The sequence below is a fragment of the Vulpes lagopus genome, chromosome 8 (assembly GCF_018345385.1).
Source record: "Vulpes lagopus strain Blue_001 chromosome 8, ASM1834538v1, whole genome shotgun sequence".
NCBI classification, from domain to species: domain Eukaryota; kingdom Metazoa; phylum Chordata; class Mammalia; order Carnivora; family Canidae; genus Vulpes; species Vulpes lagopus.
In genome coordinates, this window is record NC_054831.1 from 131375558 (window position 1) to 131390138 (window position 14581).

Consider the following 14581-nt stretch of genomic DNA (forward strand, 5'->3'; position numbering starts at 1 on the left):
ATGCCGGAGATGGGGATACATGTATGCCCCCCGGGGTTGTGGATCAAGAAACTGAAGCTCAGAGAGGTTGAGTGACTTGCCCAAGGCCCCAAAGCCAGGAAGCAGTGATGCTGCTTGACTCTGACACCTGTGCTCTCAGAGCTTCGAGGCTCCTTGAAGTCATGGTGGTGCACCCGCTTTCCGAACTCACAAAAGGGTCTTAAGTGATCGGGAATAGGAGATTTTCTGAGTCACAAAAAAGAAAATAAGAAAGAAATGAGGTGAACAACCACAAGTTGCATGGGCTGCTTGGAAACAGGATTTTCTAGGAACACCGACAACTCTTCTAGGGAAGTGTTATCCTATGGTACGTGCCACATGCTGGACGCGGCTCGGAGGACCCCAGCCTCCATGCTGGCAGAGCCAGGGCATGTCCCCTGTACCAGCGGATAACACTGGGGCCAGCCACTACCCGCTCATGAGAGCCAGTTACTAAGCGCCCAGCAATTTCTCGAACCGGTGAATAAACACAGCCATTCATAAAAATTAAATTACATAAACATCCAATTAAATGATATTAGAAACAAAGGTTAACAGATAGTTAAATCTCACCCTTCCTAATTATCTTACTATATTTTATTATTATTCATGCTCTCGAGCTTCTTTAACTCTACGTGTGTGTGTGCTACCGCTCGTCTCCGCACCCCTGTATCCAGTGATGTCTCACTGGTCGCTTGACATTGGCCGTGGTGGGAATACTTACACCACAGAAACCAGGAAACACTGTCAATCAAAGCTTGACCTTTTTTTTTTTTTTTCCTGCTCATCTACACTTAGGAAGGTTCTGGAGAAAATGTACGTATATAACAATGTAAATTATATGAAAGCATGTTGTGTCTAGAGCCATTACGAGTAGCACGTAAAACCGAGGAAGTAGTTGAAAACTGTTACCTGGTACAGCAAAGAGGTCATGGATAAACACGTGAAGTTCCAGCATACATTTTCTCCTTTCACTTTTGTCTTTTTTTTTTTTAATTTTTATTTATTTATGATAGTCACACACAGAGAGAGAGAGAGAGAGAGAAGCAGAGACACAGGCAGAGGGAGAGGCAGGCTCCATGCACCGGGAGCCCGACGTGGGACCCGATCCTGGTTCTCCAGGATCGCGCCCTGGGCCAAAGGCAGGCGCCAAACCGCTGCACCACCCAGGGATCCCTCACTTTTGTCTTGCTCATCAAGGCAAAGATATCCACCCACGTTCAGGTTGGGGACTCACTCACTCATCCATCAGTCGCGAAGGTACGTTGGCTATGGGTGTCGGCATTCAGGCAAAGTCAGCGAAAGCGTGCTGTGAGAGTCAGCGGGCTATAGGGAATGTACGACGTAGAGTAGTGTATTTTTTATTATTATTTGTAGAGAATGTGTTACACGTTCTTTCTATGCTTACTTAACTTTTTTTCAGAGAGCTGCTTGGTAAACATTTACCAGCGGGGTGCTGGCCACAGCCAGCAGAGCCTGGTACGCGCTGTGGGCGTTCGCTGGCTGAACTTTGTGGAAAAACTGGCAGATGGAGCACAAGTAAAAAGGCCTTTGGCGGATTCTGGGGGTTCGGGCTGGGAAAATGCATGACAAGCCTGGCACGTCTTATAATTGTGGAAAGTAAGGAGGTCCTCAAAAGCCACGGGTGGGGACACGTCAAAGGACACGGCAACCAACCCGAAAGAGCGCCCAGTGGCCACGGCTGGAGTTATTTGAGCAACAAGACAGACGATGTAGTACCGGGTCATCAACCAAAGCACACACTGAATATACAGGAGTTCACACTGATATAAATACGGGCTTCAGGAAATACATAAACAGGGAAGGACAATCTTCCTTACAGAAGAATTTCACATGTGTAGATAGGCCCCTTCCCGGAGGTGGAGCTAACTTCCCATTCTCCGCTCCTTCCTCTCCTGTCCTTTGGGGGTGGGTTACACTTATGACCGGCTCCCAAAGAATAAAGTACGGAAGGGGGAAAGTAGTAATTTTATAGTGAAGAAACCTGGCAAATCCCAGCTTAGCCAAGCGAAGAAGTTAACATCCCCCGGGGATGTCATGTGAACGATGAGTACCCCCTGATATGTGACAAGGACACTGCACCTTTGTGGCATGTTTTCTGAAAACCATAACCCCAGTCCACTCCGAGAAAAGGATCGGACAAATCGGATGTGAACACAACATAATACAACACAACCAGGAATCCTGAAGAATGACACCTGCTCAGGACCCACAAAACTATCAGGGTCATGAAAGCCAGACCGAGAGGCTGTCACAGACCGGAGGAGGTTAGGAAGACACAGTGACGAAAGCCAGCGCGGTGCCCCGTGTTGGGTCCAGGAGCCTGAAGTTCAGTTAATAATCTCATGATTTGGGGATCCCTGGGTGGCGCAGCGGTTTGGCGCCTGCCTTTGGCCCAGGGCGCGATCCTGGAGACCCGGGATCGAATCCCACGTCGGGCTCCCGGTGCATGGAGGCTTCTTCTCCCTCTGCCTGTGTCTCTGCCTCTCTCTCTCTCTCTCTCTCTCTCTCTCTCTCTGTGTGTGTGTGTGTGACTGTCATAAATAAATAAAATAAAATAAAAAAATAATCTCATGATTTGGAAAACTGTATGATGGTAATGTAAAATGGGGACAATGGAGGAAGGGGTATACAAGAACTCTCTGTGCTATCACTGCTTTTTTAAAAATAACCTTTATATAAATTTAGAATTTATCAAAAATGAAAGTGTTATTTACTTAAGGGGAGGAAAAAAAAAAGACTTCGGGTTACCAGGAAAAAAAATGGTACAAAATCCTTATGCAACTACTGATGCAGCATACTCACGGGAAAGTTCTCTGGGACGGCTTCCAGCCCCAGAAGTTTTCTAAGTAAAGTTGAGCCGCCACACACCTGTAATGACTGGAAGGGGTGGAGGTGGAAGGCGCCACCAACCACCGCGACGGGTCAGCCTAGGCAGCACAGGCATTAGCGCCGACAGCCAGCAGGAGGCACTATCTGGCCCCAGGGCCCACAGCCTTCTCTCCCTCTGCAGCTCCTGGGGTCGTTGCAATAATTCCAAGGGGGGTAATAATTCTAAGTCCCCCAGAAAAGGCTCAATCGTGTCCAAGATGTTCAATGTGAGAAATCAGGATTATACATTTGGAACAGGGACCTGACACGTTATATATAATTTTTGGAGCTTCAAGAGGTGGGTCTGTTTGAGCTGCTCAGAAGGGTCCTTCATTTGGATTTTTACCAGCCGGGTTAAGTTGGCGACGCGGCCCATCGGATCTCCCCACTGTCTGCAAGTCGTCTAGCCTACGGTCTTTCCTTTCGAGTTCTAACTAGCTTCCTGGTCAGTCCGTAAGACGGGAAAGAGAGTCTAAGGAGAAAACACCCAGATTTTTGCAAATAAGCCTTTTGTACCCCTAGATGAGGTCTCCTCCAGTTCATTCTTGCCAGATTGAGAGACTGAAGGGATGAAAGAATGAATGATCACCCATGAAGTTGAGAAGAGGGAAGCAGCAGCGTGGTTCCAGCTTGATCACAAAGGGTGTCACCTGCCGGAGGAAGCCAGAGGCAGCCGAGCTTGGTCCCTTGGTTCCCCGGGTGGGGTCATTTCCCCAGGATGTGAAGGCTTCACTGGCGCTCTTCCCTCTGCGTCCCCGCCCTGCCCTCCGATGTCATCTGGGTGGCCTGGAGATAGACATCTGACGACGACACAGACCTCCACAGTCCTTTTGTGTGAGTTTTTGCTGAGGACACCCTGCCTGGGGCCGTGGGTTGCCCACACTCTCCACTTCTCTGGCCTCAGAACATCTCCTTCGACAAGAAACACCTGACCTCAGGGTGCCTCACCACGTCAGCGGGTCCCACAGGAGCTTGACCAGCAAGAGTTTTGTTCTGAAGAGTTCCTTTGGTCCTTTGGTCACTGGTCCCTCGAGCCTGGGTACAGGCAAAGCCACACCTTCTCAAGAATGGAATCTACGCCGAGGTGCCATGAGGATGGAAATGCCACCCTTCCCCAGGATGGACCGTGAGCTTCTCATCACACGCATTTGCCAGGGCTACTCTGCTTCCTTGGGCATCGGTTTGGGATTTTCCAACGGAATAGTGGATTATTTCTCATTTTCTTCCCCAAATTCCTACTCTCAAATCCCATTAGTTCAGTTTAGGCAGTGGGGATGCGTCCTAATGTCATGGACATCTGGGGTTTCTCTGTTTGTTTGTTTTGCCTAGCCCTCATCCACTCTCCATCTTCTGTGGGTACCTTAGTCTCTGTGGAGGAGAGCCTTTCCCTTTCCACATAATTCTGGTGGGGCTGATCCCTTCTGCTCCAGGGGAGAGACCATGACCCGGGCCTGGCAATCAGAGCATTCCATGTCTTTGGCCTCAGTGATTGGTTCAAGGATAGGCACATGATCCAAGTCAAGCTAATTAAGAAATTTCTTCTTTTCTTGGAGCTACTAAGTTTAGAGGGTGCTGGGGCTGCTGGTGGCCACCTCAGTATACGGGAGGCAAGGGACTGCCTGAGATTGTGAAGCTAATAGAGATGAAAAAGAGATTCCTGACCATTGTTCAGGCACCTGGATCCAGCTGAGCCTGAAGCTGGCACTTTTGGTCTTTTCAGTGACAAGAGCTCCCTGCCACCTCCCCCCACCCCCGCCGACCCCTGCCTTAGGCTAGTTTGAGTTGGGTGTCTGACACTTGCAAACAATAAAGTTTCCTGGAAAATATGCTTATTGAGACTTTAGCACAAGCATCAGTGCATAGTCAGAATGAAGGGTGTTATATAGGTTACCATATACTCAAACACAACCCACCAGAGTGTACACATGCACCACATTTATCTTTAAACTTGTAAAGGTAAAGCAGTGGCCCAGAGAAGAAGTGATCTAAGATCAAGGAACCAACCACAAGACACGCAGTGAAACGTCACACACAGAAACTTTGAACAAATACACAGTTTTCTAGCTACAGCAGACTTCAGACTACAAATCCCAAGTATCTTCTCAAAAGTCGTGCTGGGAAGAGCGTTCTCAAGTTTTAAAAGAAAACTTCCCCATTGAAGAAACAGTGAAATTTATAATATACAACTGCGGTGTGTATTGCACGTTAATGCCTCGCACTTGTATCAGCCAAATCTCAATGCGAGTCTATTACGACGTGTGCAAGTGCATATTACGTATATACATTTTCAGAACCACATATTTCCAGCTTTTTGAAAAAAAGATGGGATGAAAAGACTGTTTGAATCTATTTTCTCAGCTTGCCTATTTTTAATGATTCCTCAGTTAACCAGGTAAAAGGAACTAAGCAGCACGTTCCTGGAGCCCAGCAGGGCTTGAGCTGGGCCAGCTCCTTCTCCCTGTCCTCACCTCCATTCTCGGCTTTTCTTTCAGGAACTAAAGTAAAATAGGAGAATCAGTGGAGCTGGGGGTTATAAACAGAGGCTGGTAAATGTTTTCTGTAGAGCCAGACAGTAGATATTGCTGGCTTTGCACGCCGCAGGCTCCACCCAGCTAGCTCTGTCGCCGTAGCAGGACGGCAGATGTGGGTGACATCGACGTGACACAGGACGGCTGGTTTCCCATAAAACTTTATTCACAAAAACAGGTGACGGCCTGGATGCGGCCCGTGGGCTGGAGTTTGCCAATCTCTGGTTAGGGGCGTGGGATTGAGCATCACATGCTCCCTCTTTGCCGCTGACCATCCGTGTGGCCCTGACGAGTGTGTTCCTTTTGTGCCTTGTCTGAAGAACCGGGTGGTAACGGCCACTTCCCAGCCCGGAGGACGTGAATGAGCAAGTGCACACCCCAGCTTAGAGTCCTTCCTCGGAGGGGCCACGCGCACCCAGCAGGAGCCGGCAGGCACTCCCAGCGGCAGGGCAGCAAGGAGGAAAAAGGAAGGGCGGGACTGGGTTTGCCCTGGAGCTGCAGCAACCTCGGGGGAGAAAGTTAGGGGAGGCGAATAGGGAAGCCAGTAAGCGCAACTGCATTTTCTTCTACGGTTGGTGGCCGTGAAAAATCTTCCCCTTCAGCACGTGCGACCGCAGGTTGGCCTGGGACCCGCAGGACTTGCCTCGACGGCCCTGCAGTGAAGCCCCTGCCCGAGGCCTCGCAGCAGCAGCAGCAGCAGCAGCAGCTCGGCGCCCCGGGCCACCGGCAGGAAGAACCCCTGGAGCCCGGGGGACTTGGGAGAGCGACCTGTCGGCCCTGGCGCTGGCTGTAACCCAAACATACGCCGGAGGAAGTCCCAGGAAAATCGCTGGGCACCACTCACACGATGATGGGGTGGTCCCGACGACTCAGGGCGCCCTGTGAGTAACATACCCTGCCTGGCGGAAGCTGGAAACGAAGGCTTAGGGAGGTGCCATGAGTCGCAGCTGGAGTGCGGACTCGGGCCTGCGGACCCCCAAGCGCCTGCTCTCCTCCCCGGCTCTGCACACCCTCCCGGTACAGCGGGGACCCGCAAGGGCTGCAGGGCTGCGTCGCGTGGGATGTCGTGACGTGGCAGGAAGGACGGAGGAGGTACCCAGGTCATGTGGGAGAGGGTGGCTGGACGGGGGACAGGGCCGAGCAGCCGAAGGGAGGGGTGGTCACGTTTACCACCGTTGGGGGCCCCCCTGCCCCCCCCCCGCTGGCCCCCGTGGGCTAGGTCAGCCTGGAGCCCAGTCTTGGGTGGCCACTGTCGGGACCACGCTTGGGGAAGAGGAAAACTGCTTCTGAGGGCTGCCAACCTGTGCATGAGACAGTTCTGCACATCCCTTGGGGTGCCGGGCTTACCTTTCTTCCTTCTGGGCATTTCCATCAGACCTGCCAAATTTCAGAACAGAGGAGGACGCGATTCACCTGTTTGGGTGAGGCGGGTCTCCTCGCCTTTCCGGCTGCCCTATCAGGATGCCAGCGCCGAGGCTTCCACACCTCCCTGCCTGGGGACCAGAAGGTGCTACAGGGGCAGCCACAGACGAAAGCCACGACATGGTGGGCACACCCAGGTGGGACTTCGATGGCCTGGTGCTGAGGCACAGGCTGTTACTCTGTCTCCGGCTGCTCCAGGGCCACCGCCAATGGCCTTGCACCCACGTCTTACACAGCTGGGCTGGGGGTGGGGGTGGGCGCCGTCCACGTGCACCCTGGTGTGAATGGTGACCCTGTCCCTGTGCCGCACGGAGGCCCTAGGTCCCGCTTCGGTGAAGGAGCTTTGATTTACAAAGCATGTTCCCGGACATACCCGGGGGCAGGTGCCAATGCCTCCCGTCAACCAAGAGGGGCTTTTGGGGGGATATTTTGTCATCTTGGAGGTCATTCTGCAGGTAATCTTCGTGCACAGGACTCCACCTGCTGGCTGGGGACATCTTGGGAGGTTTGCAGTCCCAAGGAGCACCCACCGAGGCGTCGTCCTGGCCAGCGAACACGCTCGTGTGCTTGATTCTGAAGCAGAGTGTTACCGTGAGCTGTCACGGGGGCCGGACGCGGGGCCACGCAGTTTGCATGCACTGTCCACCGAGTGCCACGGTGGCTCCGTGTTAGCGCCCCGATGTTGCAGGCCTGGGAGCCGAGGTGCCAGCGCGAGGTGACGCGTGTGCAGCCTGCACGAGTGCAAGAGCGGGGCTGGACTGCGCTCCCGCGGCCTGACCGGGACACACAGTCCACCCACCGCGACGTCTGCCAACATGTGTGGCTGCCTGAGCTCTTGCCACCCTCCACCCTCACCCCCAAGAAGACGCTGTCACGTGCCTTCCGATTGGTTACGGTCGCCACCAAGCCTGGAATAAATGTTTTCGTTTGGGAACTCTTCAGCCAGGAAGAGAATAGCTTTGGTCATGCCCGAGCCTTCTGACACCTTGATGATCCTTCTGGAAAACACTACCTTGGTAGTGGTTGATGGGGGACACAGTGCCCCTCACCTGGGACCCCCAAAACCAGTCAGAAGCAAGGGCACGCAGCAATCAGGATGGCCACAAATGTCTTAGAAAAGCTGGACCTCAAAGTATTTAATGAGAGATGCCCTTCGTCACCTCCTCTTCCTTCCTTCCTCCCGTCCAGCCTTCCTTCCCTCTTTCCCTCTGTCCCTCTTTCCTTCCAGGCCACAGGGCTGCCCTCACGCAGGCCCTGCAGAGGATGCCTCGGGGGATGCCTGCGTGAACGTCTCCCAATCTAGGAATGCCCCGAGCAGAGAGCACTTTTGGGAGGACGGAGGAGGAAGGGGGAGTCCTGCGGGGGGGAAGGTGGCTCCCTGGGGAGGCCCAGGCTGCTGCACACGCCCTGGGCACAGGCCGGGGGATCATTTATGCAGCTGCTTGCAGTCACTTAAGAAATGAAGCGGGACGCACACGCTTGGAAAAATAAGAATTTTTAAAAATTCGTGTATATTCAAGCGACCGCAACAAGTGTGCTTTGCTGTGTTTGAAGACCAGTCGGTGATACTGCGCTCGCTAGTGTTAGGTCAGATGGCTTTGTCCCCTCTAGGTCCCCGCGGGTGGGGATCCAGATTACTTCGGCGCTGGCCAGCTGTGTGACGCTGCGGAGATGACTTAACCTCTCTGAGTTTTGGATTCCTTGTCTGGAAGACGGGGATCATGAGAGAACCCACCTCGCAGGCCGCTCTAAGTGTTAAATAAGAGAAAGCAGGCAAATTGCTGGGCACAGTGTCCTTCCTCTCGGCGGGTGACTCCTGCTACTCCTCCCGCCCCCCTCAAAAGCGCCTTCTTCTCTAGTCAAGATTCGAGGTCTTCATCACCATCCCTTCCACTTAGCTGACATCAGAAGCACCTCTAAAAATGAAGTGCACCCCCCTCCTGTATTTGTACCCCCAGGTCCAAGACACCCTTGTTCACAACTGACAACGGGGGTGGGGGAGCCATCGATGGATAAAATGGTTCGACAAAGTGGGGTGTATACACACGACGGAATGTTACTCAGACGAAGGGGGGATTGTGACACGTGGGGGACGTTACGCGGCGTGAGTGAAGCGACACAGTCACGCAGGGAGGGACGCTCTAAGATTCCCCTTCCACGAGGTGCCCGGAGCGGCCAGATTCACGGGGACAGAACGAATGGCGTGGGGGGCGGAAGGAAGGGCGAGTCTGTCTGCGGGGCTCAGGGTTTCAGTCCGGGCAGACGAAGGGGGTTCTGGAGACGGCCCAGGAGCCGCGGGAGTGCGAGGCCAAGGAGCCGTATACTGAAAAACGGCGAAGATGGCCAAAGTTTTCAGCATTTGACCACAGTTTTTCAAATTAGAAATGGAAAACAAACCAAAAAGACATCTAAGGACCTCCCTAAGGTTTTTTGTTTGGTTTTGTTTTGTTTGGGGGGGAGGGGAGGGCGGTAACAGAAATGGATGGAAATAGTCTGAAAGCAGAGCCGGACGGACGTCTCACTCTGCAAATGTACAAAAATGGGCTGAACCGTCGGCTTCCTGTGAACGAAGTTCATTTATGTTTCGAAAGTGAACTGAGCTCTTTGCTCGCTGCTGAGAGCAGGCGAGCCGCCGGATGCCACGCTCACGAGGGGCCGTGCGGGTCAGGATCGCGTCGGCGGCCTTGACTGTGCGATGGTTCCCCGGCGGCCCACGGATGTCACAGCCCGTCAGATTGCATCCTTCAAACACGTGCAGCTCATTGTGTGCCAGTCACACCTTCATAAAGCTGCTTCCCACCCCCACCACCTCTTTTTTGTTTTTAAAGTAGGCTCTACGCCCAGCTTGGAGCCCAATGTGAGGCTTGAACGCGGGACCCGGAGAACGAGCCCTGAGCTGAGATCAAGAGTCAGACGCTTAGCAGGCTAAGCCACCCAGGCGCCCTCCATAAAGCTGGTTTTTTTTTTTTTTTTTAAAGCACAGTTTTCCATATACAAATGAACTCGTATTTTCTTAAACAATGCCCCCTTTTGATGGATATTTAGGTTTCAATTTTCGTGTCCCTATAAATACCATTTCCATAAATATCTTCTTATGAAAAAAACGCAGACATTGTCCCCCTTCCCCCTGCTGGCAAGCCACAAAAGGAGAAGTTCCCAGGGCGGGGGCCTGGGAACCTGTAATTTTGTTGAACATCCCAGAAACATTCTTATAATCAGACTTGTTTGAGAAACATTGGCTCAAACTTCACCAACTTGGATTTACAGGTTTGGAGTTTGAAACTCCATTTTCTTTGGTTCCTGGGGGGAAAAAATCTGTAAATGCTCTGTACAAGGGATTCTAAATTTAGGGTTCCCTTCTGTTGGGGGTGCATCAGAATCCCCAATGCAGACCCCACTCCCAGAGAGGCTGTGTAGCATCACCAGATTTAACGTAAATAGAGAGATTAAAAAATATAAATGGGACATAGGGTAACCAATTAACTCTGAATTTCAGCCAAATACCAAATAATGTTTTTTAGCATAAGTCATTCCTTGCAATATTTGGGATAAGCTTATACTAAAAAATTATTTGGTGCCTATCTGAAATTCAGATTAACTGGGTGTCCTGTGTTTTATCTGGCAATCGTAAGCCATGAGTCCTCGGGCCTGTGTGAGGCCCAGGGATCTGCACTGTTGGTCTGCTCCCCACAGGGTTATGATGTGTGTGTGTGTGGGGGGGCTTTAGAACCCGTGCTGAGGACTCTGGGTCAGGTCAACACCTCTGGGTCAGGAGCTGCCCCAGGACCCTGGTGCATTCCATGAACAAACACATCTTCTGAGGAGGATAAGGCAGCTGAGCAGAAAAATCCGCCCACTTCTTCGAAGTCAAACGTGATGGATGTGGCATCCTGGCCCACGCAGCTGGAGGGACGTCACTGATCTTCTCAGGGTGCACATTTAGGGCTGCCCGTGGGCTCGAAACCCCAGGAGTCTGTCTAGATCCTCTAAATTTTATTTATGTTCAGCCTGTCCCAGAAAGGAATTTAAGCCTTGGAGGCCTCAGTCCATGTATAGTTCTTGGGGGCACAAGTCAGATAAATGCGCCAACTCACTGGGACCCACATGGTGGATACCAACATGTGCTCACCGTGAGTGGGCACCAGGCTAGTCTTCAATTAGAGTTGACTCTTTCAGAACCTCAAGGTGAGCCTACAAGGCCTCTGCTGTCATTGGGCCCACTTTGTAGAGGAGGTTCTGGGGGCCCAGGAGCTTGCTCAGGTTTGGGGGGGTCCAGGGTCTTGCTCAGGTTCTGGGGGGTCTGGGAGCTTGCTCACGTTCTGGGGGTCCTGGGGGTGCTCAGGTTCTGGGGCACTGGGGGCTTGCTCAGGTTCTGGGGGGTCCAGGGGGTGCTCGGGTTCTAGGGGGCTAGGGGCTTGCTCAGGTTCTGGAGGGTCCGGGGGCTTGCTCAGGTTGGGGGGGGTGCCTGGGGGGTTTGCTCAGGTTCTGGGGGGTCCAGGGGCTTCCTCAGGTTCTGGGGTGGCCTGGGGGCTTGCTCAGGTTCTGGGGGTCCTGGGGGTTTGCTCAGGTTCTGGGGGCTCCAGGGTGTGCTCACATTCTGGGGGTCCAGGGTGTGCTCACGTTCTGGGGGTCCTGGGGGTGCTCAGGTTCTGGGGCACTGGGGGCTTGCTCAGGTTCTGGGGGGTCCAGGGGGTGCTCGGGTTCTAGGGGGCTGGGGGCTTGCTCAGGTTCTGGGGGTCCAGGGGATACTCAGGTTCTGGGGCGCTGGGGGCTTGCTCAGGTTCTTGGGGTCCAGGGGCTTACTCAGGGGCACACACAAGCACTCAAGTGGTAGAGCTAGGATTCTGACCAAAGCCTGTGTGGCTAACGGCCCCCCGCCCCGGCCCCCATCCTGCCTCTCTGGGGAACAGTATGCTCCTTCATCACTGAGCTTTAATGGGGAAGCTTTGTATTACATTTTGCTCTAACTGGGGCCTATTTCAGGTCAGGATCCGAGGACATTTCTGATCGGGGCATAACAACAGCTGCCACGTGCTGAGTGTCTGCTCGGGGCGGACACTGACTTTCACGCTTTGCAGGTGGATAGTCTCTCCATGTCACGCCGCCCTGGGGAGCCTGGCACCCAAAACATATAGAGCCCTGACTGAGGTCACACAGCAAGGGAGCTGCAGAGTGCTCATCGGCCTAAGATGAAGCATCCGTCTCTGAGTTTTCAAAAGCACACACCTGCTCTCCTCCTCCCCGAACCACGCTGGCAGTTTTAGGAGAAAGCTGTGGTTCTGGTCGGCCTCTGCGCAACTCTTACATGTCGTTCCAGGAAATTCCCAGAAGAGGGCGCAAGGACCCCACCCCCACCCCCCACACCGTCCTACCAGGATCCACTTTTGGTGTGAACCTTGCAAGGTCCGGTGAGTCCATGTCACTTGTGTGCGGAGCCTGAAATCCGAGTGGCACGCCGTGGACAAGCACCACCCTTCGGGTGCACGGAAGGCGACACGACGCGGCACCTCTGGCCCCCTACCCTGCAAGGGCCTGGACTCACCGAGGGTGGGTTTTCGATGACCAGTTCGTAGGTCAGCCCTGTAGACCCAAATCTCAGGATGTCTCCGGGTAGCAGCTTCACGGCCACATTCTGAATGTGGCACTCGTTGACGAAGGTGCCGTTTCGGGAATTGAAGTCCTGGAGAACAAAGCTGTCCTCGGCCTCATTGTATTCGATAAGTGCATGATGGTTGTCGATGTCAGGAGACTGAAATACAGAAGGAAGACAGCTGTAACCAGGGCCCCTAACGTCTACTAGTGAGCACTGGGTACCAGAAGGTGCTAAGTGCCTCGCCTGGCCAGCTGGTCACCACAGCCCTCATTTAAAAATGATGATGCTTGGGGACACCTGGGTGGCTCAGTGGTTGGGTGCCTGCTTTGGCCCAGGGCATGATCCTGGAGTCCCCGGATTGAGTCCCACACTGGGCTCCTGCATGGAGCCTGCTTCTCCCTCTGCCTCTTTCTCTGTGTGTCTCTCATGAATAAATAAATAAAATCTTAAAAAAAAAAAATGATGATGCTCGGACTCTGGGCTGGGTGTGGAGCCTGCTTAAGACTCTCTCTCTCTCCTTCTGCCCCTCCCCTCCACCCTTCTCTCTCTCTAAGAAAAAAGATGACGCTCAGGGTCAGAGAAATTAAGTGACCTGGCTAAGGCTACATGGCGTAGTAGGGCTGGGGTATGTGCTCTCTGACTCCAGCCCCAGAGCAGGTGCCCAGGTTGTGGGGAGAGGGACCAGGTAGCGCAGAGGCAAAGGAACTCGGGGGAGTCTGGAGGAGCACATGTCTGGCTCCTTTAGGGGAGTCAGCCACTTTTTATTTTTCTGACCCATGGAGCTATGCTTTTGGTGGTCCAGATGGCAGGACAGAAAGCAAGAATGTCCCCAAACACAAACCAGGAAGGCCAGTTGGCAAGTGACAACTATCCACTTTCCTGCAAGGAAAATGCTGCGTCCGTGGAATAAGTACATATAGTTAAGGGAGGGGAGGGTTTCTAATGATCGCCATTCATTAATTTTTTGTTTGATTCATTTTAAAAATAAAAAATAAAAACATAAAAATAACATTTAAAAAAAGCTACAGAGAATGAGAACTGGGGAAAAACACCAAAAAAAAAAAAAAAAAAAAACCATTAAAATCACTCCGGCCCCCACCACCCTAGGGGCGAGCACTGATAACACTGTGGTTCCCTTCTTTCTGGTTTTCTGTCTATGCTTAAAATCTTTATAAAAAGTTCAAACAAAATTGAGATCACACCACATAACACAGTTCTATGACTACCTTTACAAAACCTTGATGTACAATGAAGATAACCCCATAGAGATTGGTTATTTCTCAGAATTTAGCTAATTGGAGATGACTTGCTTTTTAATAGGAGGCCAGGTGTGACTACATTTCCATAAAGAAAGGGACCCGGACAGTGTGTCTGTGAGTTGCCAGTGGGGGTGGGGTAGGGTGGCAGAGTCATTCCGTGATTTCACTTTGGTCAGAGAGTGAGCAAAGTTCAGCATCCAGGAGGAAATACCACGTTGCTCGGCTGCGGGGCTCCGGACTATGGCAGCAGGGCACATGTGAAGTCTTTCTTTCCAGGATGCTGTTATTAGACATCCACTCCAGCCCGAGACTTTGCAGTTAGTTTTTAAATTTGTCTTCTCAGTCTACCTCATCTGACGTTCGTGCAAACATAGTTGCACTTAGAAAAGTGTAAAGTCCCATAATACAATGATAACCAATAGTTTGTATCAATAATATAATAACAGCTTATATTATATAGCTTATATTATACTGTACATTATATGCCAGGAAATTTGCTAAATGTTCTACTGAATTATCCCATTTCATCTACCCAATAACCCAAAGGGCTAGTTCTCCATTCTATAGATAAGAAAACTGAGGCACAGAATGATTAAATTTGCCCAAAGTCACCTAGCTTGACTAGCCTTCACTAACCTGGCATGTACTCAGATTTGCTTGATTCAAATGTCTGTATTCTTACCCACCTTGAAAATTTTTATCATACACGTGGGCACTCAAAATATGGAAAGACAAAACGCAAGCAGGAGGAACTATATTAATTTCAGATGGAACAGACTTGAGAGCTAGGAGTGTTACCAGGGATAAAGGGAGGCATTATGTGATGATAAAGGGGCCACTTCGCCAAGAAAACATAACAGTCCTTAATT

The 14581-nt window shown here is 51.9% G+C and overlaps 1 protein-coding gene across 1 annotated transcript in view; it reads right to left on the reverse strand.

The window, feature by feature from the left end:
- Positions 1-14581, reverse strand: part of FHAD1 (forkhead associated phosphopeptide binding domain 1) — a 123060-nt gene that overhangs the window by 88258 nt on the left and 20221 nt on the right. The window contains exon 3 of the mRNA XM_041767948.1: positions 12403-12609. Coding sequence (XP_041623882.1) covers positions 12403-12609 — 207 coding nt within the window. The remainder of the gene's footprint in view (positions 1-12402; positions 12610-14581) is intronic.